General features: G+C 31.9%; 1 protein-coding gene across 26 annotated transcripts in view; it reads right to left on the bottom strand.

Moving 5' to 3' along the window:
• Positions 1-11766, bottom strand: part of shot (dystonin-like protein short stop) — a 97399-nt gene that overhangs the window by 34252 nt on the left and 51381 nt on the right. For 23 of the 26 annotated variants that reach the window (XM_035093782.1, XM_035093772.1, XM_035093778.1 and 20 more), the window contains 8 exons: positions 11150-11429; positions 9461-9911; positions 9133-9390; positions 8464-9037; positions 6481-8190; positions 6262-6345; positions 5142-5363; positions 105-220 (listed from right to left, as the gene is read on the bottom strand). In XM_035093782.1, coding sequence (XP_034949673.1) covers positions 105-220; positions 5142-5363; positions 6262-6345; positions 6481-8190; positions 8464-9037; positions 9133-9390; positions 9461-9911; positions 11150-11429 — 3695 coding nt within the window. Of the gene's footprint in view, positions 1-104; positions 221-2723; positions 3258-5141; positions 5364-6261; positions 6346-6480; positions 8191-8463; positions 9038-9132; positions 9391-9460; positions 9912-11149; positions 11430-11766 lie in introns of those variants that run through there. The other 3 variants (XM_035093787.1, XM_035093786.1, XM_035093791.1) reach the window with 2 other exon arrangements.

The raw sequence follows: 11766 nt of genomic DNA, 5'->3' as shown, positions 1-11766 counted from the left end.
AATAAATAATAAAAATTTATTTAAAAAAGTGAATTAATAAATAAAATATTATTTTAACGTTGAAGTAAGACATTTTGCATCACTTTAATTTTTCTATTACTTACTGCGATTGAGTGTAGTGTGTCGTAGTGGATGAATACCGTTCCTCACTTGTTGTACTTTCATAGATGTTAAACTCTGTACGAAATGTACGCAGTGGTCGTTGCTCTTGCAGAGCACGCTGAAACAGCAACGATAAAAGATACGTTACTGTTAGCATTTTACAACATCAGAAATCACATTGTGAAGTGTTAACTTGATATTTATAGCAATATATTTTTGTATTTTATCATCTATTATCATAGTTTTTTTCCTGATCAATCATTATCAATCACTTTAATAACTTTGATTAAAATAATTCCAAATTTTTCGTATAAAGTAAGTGTAACTGTGTCATTATTATAAAATGAACAATTTTCTGCACGAGTGTATTATTTGCAATTCAAAGTTTAATGCACTGATTCACGAGATAACATAGTAAAAATTTCGATCAAAGGGTATTTGATCAAGATAATATCAACACTTTTGAAAGAAACTACGTGTTCTATATCACTTTAATGAACTTTTAAAGTATAAATTAAAAAAGAATCATTTAATTAACTTCTTCATGAATTTTAATTTTATTTCTTTCACTACCAACAATTAATTCATGATAAACATCTATGATTGTTACATCACTGAAACGTCAGAATGAAAAACTTGGCTTAGACTAGGAACCTTGAACTGCAAACACTTGAGTAAACTTAACTGTCATGTCTTCATATAATAAGACTAGTAGAGTTTGATTGTTAGATATGTAATGAAGAGTTGTCTTTTAAAAATTAATAGAAATGTTTCCAGGAAAATTGAATCAAAACCTATGATGTAGTTAATATTGTGCTTAGACTTAACTGCAGACAGGTAGTGAAATGAGCAAGCAAGCGAATCAGCTTTAATCTAACTGGTGAGGGAATCACCGTTGATGCTTGACGGACGGAAGAGAGTTTGAGTGAACGTACTGACAACCCGGTATCGAAGAGACTACATATCTTTTGCATTGTACAATTCATAAAAATCTTCCTTACAATTCTATAAATAATTTCCCCACCATCAGGAATACAGGAAAACATTTTTTAAGCGGGGTACGTTTTACTTTACTTCAGTCTTCGGTTATTCATATTTTTAGAGCATGTCCAGACACCGGTGTTTCCCCACGCAATATATATGTTGCTCTGATATATTAAGAATTATGTTTACGCTTCGAGCTTTAGGTAAATTGCTCTGTCAATGTACTTTTCTAAATGTTTTGGTTAAAAAAAAAACAATATAAAAGCTTATTAAAAATTTCTAATTTACAGATCTCAGTTGCTTTTCTAAGGCAGTTAATTTTTTTCTAAAATAACTATTTCATTTTATTTCGTTCTAGTAAGTCCATTAAATATTTCATTTAAAATAAGATAATTTTTTTCTTCGAAAAAATATCAAAATAACATTTAAATTAATCTAGTTAAATCTACTTTTAAATTTAAAAAATAATTTAAACTTTGTTATTAATGGGAAAATAATTTTTAATAAAAAAAAATTCATTCAATTAATTCATAGAAATAATTAAATTCAAAACTTACTGATTGAGTCAAGTGAACTAAGTATATGGAATGATTTCATTGATTAATATGGATAAGTAATTAAGGCATTAAAAAAAGCAACTGATAATTTACCATCAACGACATATTACGTATCAGAAAAAAATCGATGACATCATATTATATTTAACAACCCGCATCACCCTGAACTTGATTCTAATTAATTCTGCAACCTACTTGGACTGAAAACAAATCTAGCATGATTTGAAAATAACTAGACTATTCTAACTCAAGTCCACCTAACTCTTTTACCTAGTTTTACAAAAACTAAAAATAATTTTCACTAGTCAAATCTGCAGGTGGATCATCTACTAAGTGATGATGATTCATCAAGATAGATGGAAACAATCTTCAACAAACTTGATGTACAAATTTGAATCTCTAAGTTTCCAGTATTGGTATTTAAATGACCTTAAAACACCTAACAGATTAATTAATAAGATTGAAAAAAAAAAATAAATCGATTGCCTCTGTAACATTAATTTGATTGATTTATAATGTTTATCGCTAGGTGATTACAGATTATCACCTAGCGATTCGTAGAGTATGTAATAAGAGCAATTTTAAAAGCATTATGATCAATTATGCCTCAAGGTATTTTAGTATTATAATGCTACTATAAATAAGATAATTTAATCAATATTTATCCGTTTCTGACATCTTTTTGTTCTGTACTTTACTTATTATTGTAACAACATAATAAAGTAACACACGTAGTTATGATGTTGGTTGAGTTTATATAAACATTTTAAATTTGGCAGACAATTGTAATTCTTGGCAAATTCAGGATAAAATACTTTGTAGCATATTCAAGTGTAAATTTCGATCAGTTTTGAATCATCAATGTGGACATTTTACGTGACCAGTTTGTTGATTATCAAATTTGAAATGTATCAACATAAACCTTACTATTGAACTCTACTTTTTCATGCATATATTCATTATTTTTTTGTACTGACTTTAAATGACTATTTCTTTTTAAAATATATTTACTAAAAATTGTAAAATATGTTAAACTAATTCTGTGACCTTTTTTTTTAAGTTTGTTTGTGAATTAATTACCTGACGAATAATCCTTACTTCTGGAAGCATATTTGACATTCATAAAAATCCAACATTCACTAGAAGATCATCAATAATTAGCAAAAGAGAAGAGTTTAATGTTTCTTTAAGTGTAAAAATTATCAAAATATTTTCAATGTAACATGTGAGTGAATATTGAACAGCCACGTCAACTCACAACACAACATTAGAATTTTTAACATTATCAATCTTTATCTTATCACACTTGCCATAAATTATAACTTTATGAGACGAAAAATTTTAACTAAATATAAATCAAAGAATTCAGAAGCACTATTTAATAATATCAACAATGACACAATAAATCCATATAGAAAAAAGGGAAACGCCTTGCGGCGTGAAAATGCGACGATGTTGACTCAAACACTTCGTCTGGGAGACTGAAGTCGAAACTGGTGGCCGCGTGGCTGCAAACTCTCAAATACGCAATGTCTAGTCAGTTTTAATAACATATTGAGCTTTCAGCAAACTTTCAGTTAATTCTAAATAATTTATTATTTATCCAGTTGATAAAAAAAAACCTCATGTATATTCATCACTAAATTTAAACTTTAATCAAATCTATCACATCAAGACCGACATTTAATTAACCAGCTAAATCCTTGAACTTATTTCTTTTATCATTTTTCTTTTATCAAATCAATAAAATATGTATATTATTTGTAAGTACTAATTTATTTAATTCTACAAATTCAATATGTCAACATTGATAAAGTAATAAAATAAAAATATTTTAGATAAAATTCATGTAAAAATGATTCCTCAACTGATAAATTCTACAATATAAAATTCTAAAAGTGCAATTGTAGTTAGACCATGTCAATGGCATCCTGATTGTCATCATTGTATGATAAAAATTTATCAATGAAAATTGTCGGTAAATAATAATTGTATTTATAAATAAAACAGGTCAATCGATATGAATATACTGAAGTAACCTTTTTCAATTCATAAAATTGCTAATTTCCATTTTCTCTTTTTGTAGCAGATGTCTGACCAGGTTTATGAATACAATGATTATATTATCTCAAAACTTATCTGTCGTTATATAACCATTCATCTGATAGTTTGATTGGAATTGTAATCATCTTTTTTTTTCTTTTGCAACCATCATCAATAAATCAACGGAAATGTTGATGCATCAGTAACCGGCTTTTTATACGTTATGGATAATTACAATTATTTCTGACATCAGGAAAGGATTTTTATAGCTTTCTGCCCACGTTTTTAGCATATATATGTATTTACAAGCAAGTGAATTTGACGAGTGAGGCCGACACGAGCTGCCCACTCAGTTTCATACTCAACCAGTGAAGCAGTCGCGTCGCACAATCCCTACTACATCTTGCTTATTGATCCTGAATACGCCCAAGATGAAAGGAAAATCTATTTCGCTGATAAAAATCAATCTGATAAGCAATCACTGAATGTTTTATTTTTATCAGATGTTTAAGTATTCAACAAGTCTAAGGTAATGGATTGAATTATGAAGTATTGATAATTGACAATTACTAGTTAATTGTCATCTAGAGATCTATCTGACAAATGAGAACCTGTTTCTTGAAGAAAAAATTAAATAATCGATCTAATTCATTGGGAAACTGATAGCAACTCTGAGTCATGGACTAATTTATTCGTATTCACTTGATGAATAGTAATATTGACACACTTTTATGTTTGAAATAGCTTTAAACAGCTCTCAAGGAAAATAATTATCTGCGGAAAAAAAACCTCACCTTACCCATTACATCATGGACGATTTAGAAATTCATGTGATGTCATGTAGCAGTTATTGCCATTTCGAATTGTATGTGAGGTCTTACAAGATGCCATGTATAGAATTTTTTGAGATAGCTGTCATAATCAACAACTCTACTTGCAAACGTGAGTTCGTAAGTAAACATCTTGAAAACCGGTCGAGGATTCACGCTGGTTAAATGACTTTCTTTTCAAGGACCACTTTTTTTTTTTCATCTACTAATCAATTGGAAGTAATCAAGAATTTTCAGATAAAAACATTTTTTAAAATTATTTCTTAGAATTTATTACGAAGAAAGAATAGTAGCGTGATGATTGAATTAAATTCTGATAGATCTTTATCAAATGACTGAACTAAAGTAGGACTCACTTAATTGCTGTTCCGTTAACTAATTACAATCAAGTTGTTATGTATCGTCTTTGAGAATCATTACTAAATTCATTCTATTTATATTTCATCAAATTATACGTAATTCAGGATTGATCACACCCGCATTAACCAGGTTCCAATTACAAGTTATACTCAATAACAATTGATTGAAGTTCTATCAAGCTTAAAGTAAAGTTGATAAGATAAATGGTAAAAATATAGTAACGTTAAATAAAAACATCATAAAAATGAACATGATATAAACTTACCTGAAGGCCGATGTCATCAGGATACTGTTGAGCAAGTTTCTGCACACGTTCTCGACAAAGGCTGACTAGAGTTGTGTATCTCCTGTTAAGATTGTCGAGGTCATGAGCGATGGCATCTACTGTTGTGACAGATTCCCGGCGTGGTCGTTTGACAGAAGCATCAAGTGATGGACATAATTCGTCGAGCTGCTCCTTGAAGGCTCTCAGCCGTTGTCCATAGATCTATAGAGTCCGGTTAGTCGGTTATGGTTAGTAAATTAGACTTCTAATTGTTCTACCGTTAACGTCGTAAGCAACAATAAGAAGCATGGGATTTTCTATAACTATTATTCTACTTTTATAGAACCTAGTGTTGTAAAATTGTATTGATTATTACTAATTGTATAAAATGTTAATTAAATGTAAAATGAACAAATGTTTAAATAGTTAAAATTGTTTGATTTATTTAATTTATTAATTTAATCAAAAATTTTGAAGATGTTGATTTATTTTATGATACAACACTAGGCTGATGAAGGTTTGTATTAATACTACATAAAAATTAGTGAACTGCAAGCATCCACCACCATTTATTCCATCATGATATATCCAAGCACCATTCAATCATGCTACACATTTATTTTTAATTAAATGACAATTAATTTCTTTTCCACTCTCTTCAGTAAATCACAGTGTTTATCTATCACTAAAGTGAATAGATTTAAAATTAGAACGTTAGAAAGTAATTAAAACTTGTTATTCACAATAGAAAAAAAAAATATAAATAATTTTTTAATTTACCTGAATATTTATAAATAAATATTTAAAAATAATTACCGAATATTGTAATTACAATAAATATTCCATTAATAAATATAAAATAAGAAATACACAAAAATAGTTATTTAGACGTACGACCAAATGGAGAAGCCGATACGTATCATCAATACCTTTGTTGTCTGCTGAAAGGTACATTCTTAAAAAAAATTTTACAGATAATTATCATTCATAGATAGTACGAATATTTACAAGATAATTTATTACTTTACTTAATTTCTAAAGTCTCAATCACTCATCATCCATTCCATAGGCCTACGCTATTTATAAGGCTAGAGCAATTAAATATTTTTTTCGTTCTTACCTTGCCCTCACGAATCAATCTTCCTCCCGTGACATTAACGGCTTCTATTGCTGGCGCACGATCGCAGACTCGATTTAACAAGTTCTAAAAAACAAAATGAGAATGCTTACAATTCTTTAAAACATTAGAAATACCTTAAATAACTTCATTTTATTTTATTTTTTTTTTATTTTAGTAAATATTTGTAAAAACATTTATTTCAAATCTATTTTTCTTTACCTTCGCTGTTACTAGCTCTTGAGCTTCAGTAAGAATTGGTGCTGAAGATTCAAGTTTACTGTAACTTTCATCCACGAAATCCACTTCAGATTGATATGAAGTGTGATATTGTTGAGCTAAACTGTAAGCAGTTTCAGCACTGCGTAATCTATCAACAAGTTGTCCACAAATATTAGTCCATCTGGCATTTAATCTGTTAACTTCAGCATCTAGACGATCCATATCACTGTGAGGACCACGATGATTTGGTCTGGATTTTTCAACAAGTCTTCTAGCATTATGAGCATCATCATTAAGCTGATCAATAGATGTTTGTTGTTGAGAAATAGCATTTTGTAAAAGCATAAGATCTTCAAGTACAATCTGAAGACCTTTCACATCGGACGGAAGTTCACTGTATGATGCTAATTTAATTTCTAGTTCTGTAATAGTTGCTGTGTTTTCTTCAAGGCCTGAAAGTACAATTTCAATACACTTAAGTCGTTCGATATATAAACTGCTGAGATTCCATAAGTGATTCCACTTAGTCATTATGTTATCTAATTTATTCCTCATTGCCGGAGTCTTCAAAGTAATTCCTCGGAACGTTTGCTGAACTTGTTCATAATCAGGAGCTAAACGTTGTAATTTTTGTTCAAAGTCCTTATGCTCAAGAACCATGTGTTCTAAGCTATCAAGATCTCGTGGTAATGGAGACGCAATACGAATATTTAAAATTCTCTCTGCTTCATCTAAAGCCTGTTGGAGAGATGATACTTGATCGTTAAAGATCCTTCCTGCATTCTTAGATTCCTCTTCAGCACGTGCACGCTTTTCAAAGTCATCAAACAACCTGTTGACATCAGCAATCTCCCTCTTAAGTCTTCTTAATTGAGGATCCGCTGGATCTCCTTCAGACAAAAGCTTTTCAGCGTCTTCATTCAAAGCCTTCCTTATTGCCGTACGTTGATCTTGACCCATTGCCAGGAATTGGGGTAAATCCCAGCCTTTAACCACTTTAATCGTTGCAAAGATCATGTTTTGCCTCAAGCGAAGTTGTTTTCGTTGCCAGAGTGCAACACTTCGATCATATTGACGTCGTAGCCTTTCAGCAGCATCCAACGCATCTTTGTCTGGAGGTTGGAGCGTGAAACAAACTCCAGGAACTGGAGATTCAACACCTTGAGAATTTTTCACGCGCCATTTGACACGGCCTGAGTTGTCATACAGGGTACACTGTTCGTTTTTCTCGATGGACATGTTCACTTGCTTGTATGTGCAAATACAAGTAACTTGTAAAGGTCTTGTTACTGGTTGTCTTCGTTGCTTCATAGGCACAATACTACTTGCCTGATCGACTAATCTCTGTATATGATCACCATAATTATTTAGCTCTTCTCGTAGCTCTTGCATTCCTTTGAGCAAGCGCTCACCTTCGTCTAGAGAGAAGTCTGATTGCGAGTAAATCGTATTCAGAACCTCGTCTCTCTTTAAGATCCACTGTTCAGATTGTTGAATCTCTCTGAAAAATTGTTCACTAGCTGTTGCATTCTTTAAGTGGACTTCAAGGCAAAGTGTAAGTTGTAACAACCAAGCCCATTGACTTTGCATCGCTGACATGTAAGCTTCAATTGTCTTTGCTGCTGGGTGGTGTTGCAAAACCAAGGCTTCTCCGCGATCTTGTACTGCTGAGAATTGGATCTCACGTTTCTCCAAGTCGTTCATGAGACTCTGCAAATAAATGTGATAACAGTTGATAAGATATCCTAATAAAATGTTAATTTTACAATCGCGAAGTTATTAACGGCAATAATTATTCATTACAAAGTATGTTTACCTCAATTCCTGAACCGTATGTTTGCTTGAAAATTAATTAGAGATAAAATTAAATATAAATATTAAAAGTATCAACATTGTTAGTACACTTGAAAGTTCTTTTTTTTTCTAAACATATCGCTAACGACATATCATTAAATAGATAGAAATGTATGCAAAATAGCTTACCTCATAGTAATGTTCAATGTATTGAATATTTAAATGTTTATCGCTCCAATCGCGTGTAACTTCAATGTCTTCTTTAGAATTGAGCCAAACCAATTCTCCTGTTGCTGATTGTATGAAGTCATGTAAGGTGTCCAAATCGGATAACCGTTTATTGGAGGTACTCAATAATTCGGAATATATTTTTTGCAAAGTGCTCAAGTGCTGACTATAAAGAGTAAGCTCTTCTCCATGGAAGTTGTTTTTGGCATGAATACATTTGTCAACTTTATTGTGAAATTGATCGATATTTTTATGTTCTCTTTGATGAATATCCAATTCATTTTTAACGCTCGGTAAATCTGATCCATAATCAGCTTCCTGGAGCTGTTTTAATTTACTTTTGCACCAATCAATGCAATCGTGCAAATTACGGAAATGTGGATTAGTATCGACTAATCGAGTCTCGTGGACGGTAGTGCGATGTTTCGTGACAACCCGTTCCTCTACGGGAAATGAGACGGCTGAAAGTGGCTGTACCAGACGCTTGTGCAATAGAGAACGCAATGCTACCCAACGTTGATGTAATTTTTGCACTCTGTAAGAAAGAAATATGAAGCTCGTACGTGATATTGCTCTATTGAATTGAATTCTACTAGTTATTAAATAATCAGAATGATTGTATTTATGTACCTTTTATGAAGTTCACCAGCTTGACTGTATTTACCCTCAGTAAGAGTGTGAATGTCAGTGAATATATTTTGAATTTGAATCTCGGTATTACGAATATCCTGTTCCAATAAGTCGACTGCGTGTTTCGCTTCTAAAGGATGAAGACGATCAAGACGACGCGCCTCATCCTCTACACGTCTTTCTAACTCTTCTAAACGATTGTCTGTTGATTTCATTTCGCGATGAACTTTCTCAGCAAGCCGTTGTAGCCGTTCCAAACTAAAAATAATTATTCTTATACCAAATATGCTTTAAAAAAAATTCTAATGATAATTTCTTAGCTACTTACCGTTTGATTTCATCAATAACAGCTTGTTCTCTTTCTTGATGAAGCATCATCAATCGATTCCAATTTTTATCGATCACGTCAATATGTAATTCAGGCTCCATATCGATCTCACCCACAGCTTCAAAATATTTCTCAAGCTCTCGGAAGATGTGAGTAAGTCGTTGTTTGTCTCGATATCGGGACGGTACTTCTTCGTTTTTAAATTTCGCATTATCCGCTGCAAGTTTCTTCATCTCTATGAGAGTAGGCGGGAATGCACGTTCTTGCATGATTACAATCTTCTCTCGCATCCAAAGATGAAGAGAACTAGCGAGCTCACGGTATTCAGCTGATCTTCGTTGTGCTTCGGCATCATAGAGAGGGTGAATTGGTGGAGGCTCTGGGAATACATCGTAGAGCGAGGAGATGTACGTTATCAATGACTTCTCGTCCGGTTCGGGGGTATCAACATCTAGAAGAATCATAATAACATGAATTAATATTAACAGTAGTAACGAGACTTGAACTTAAAAATTAAAAATAAGATTGAACTCATGTGGAATGGGTTTAATGGATCTGGATTAAAGTAGTTGATTACAAAAAATAGATCTTGCCCTTGAAAATATATCTTTGCATTCGTCGACGCTATCACCTGAACAATAGTACCTTTACACATTGAGAATAGTATACGCAATTATACGGAGAGCCGGTGTCACGGTGTGTGAGTGCGACCGGAAGTGATGTCGGGTACCGTGACCAAAAAGAATGTGTGCCACATAAGCGATCCAGGTAGAAACGAGCATCTACATACACTCGGAAATCAAACATGTAGAAGCTTTCAAGTAAGTACAAAAGTTAAGTCTGACTCTATGTTTATCGTTATTCACCATGAAGAATAGGTTCAGGATAACTTAACATATCTTTTACACGTTTCGAACTATTACTTTTATAGAGAGAATTAATTTTTATGCAAGAATCTTTTTAAGATGATTTTTTTACTGGTGTAATTAAATTATAAACTCTATAATAAATAGTTGTATATATTTTTTAAGCTAAAAAGATGATTAAATATATTTTAAAATAATTTGTTGACTAATGAATGAATGTTTTATTTTCTCTTTTGGAAATTCCAAAAATTTTAATATCAATAGTAATGAGACTTTTACAAAAGATTCTCTCTCACAACCTTCATAAAAATTCACATTGTCTCATTGTTCTTTGTTTCATTTGAGAATTACTCAATATCCTTTTGTAAACTTGTTATTATTAGTTATTTTTTTTTCTTTTTCAAGCGACTTACTAATCTGACGTATGAGATCAGTTTTGAAATGAATTTTATTTGGTGCCGCCCCCATGATTTCGATTCATTTTTTACAGATAAATCAGAGCAATCGAGTCCACTTCATTAAAAGGTAAAAAAAGAATTGATAAACCAATGTTGCATTTCGCTCTGGGTGGTCGTTTTGAAGCTTCGAATTGCATACCAAGATATTCAAGCCTACAAGAGAGATCTTCAGTCTGCTGACCTATTGATCTTGCGGTTCGTGCATCTGGGACAGTGGTATCTCGCGATTGGAGAACCTACCAAGATTTTTACATACACGAACCAAGTGGAATAGAATGCGGAAGAATCTTCCTGCTGATGATTAACGTAAAAAGACTGTATAATGAGAAAACTTTGAATAATTTTTCCACTATATTATATATTACCTTCAGGATCAAGAAGTCTGGTAACGCCGTACTCGCGCTCGGCGACATAAAATACTTGATGGAGACGCTCGCGTGCTTGACAGGATCGAGCACTTCTCCAATCGATGAGGTCAGGACGGTTTCGATGAAGAAGTGCGCTGAATGCCAAACCATCTCTCCATGACCCGGTGAAGTCTGTCACGCGGACACCAGGATAACGAGCTGTTGATCGTCGTGCCCATCGTAAAAGAGCCTCTCGGGCAGTCACATTGGATTCTTGGCCAACAACAATGTCAGATATCTGTAAATAATCAGTCATAAATAACATTAATTATGTGAACCAACTTTTTTAACAATAGTTTCCGACACTTTTATATAAAGGCATTACTTAAAATATGTTTAAGCATAAGAATTAATTAAATAAAATTATTAAAAATATTCTTTAAATTCTAGTGGTTTTTAGCATGATATGTAAATCTTTGCATTTAAATTATTTTAATTAAAAATAAAAAATATTGAATAAATTATTTTTGAAATTGATTAAATGTTAACTCAGTTATTATTGTATTGTATTGAATCATAAATGCCTGAGAACACTTATGAAATGTTCCATTATTACATCCATAACAACATGTTTT

Source organism: Chelonus insularis, unplaced genomic scaffold (genome assembly GCF_013357705.1).
Source record: "Chelonus insularis isolate UGA/USDA-ARS -01 unplaced genomic scaffold, ASM1335770v1 scaffold_277_pilon, whole genome shotgun sequence".
NCBI classification, from domain to species: domain Eukaryota; kingdom Metazoa; phylum Arthropoda; class Insecta; order Hymenoptera; family Braconidae; genus Chelonus; species Chelonus insularis.
This window is presented reverse-complemented; position numbering and strand designations above follow the sequence as displayed.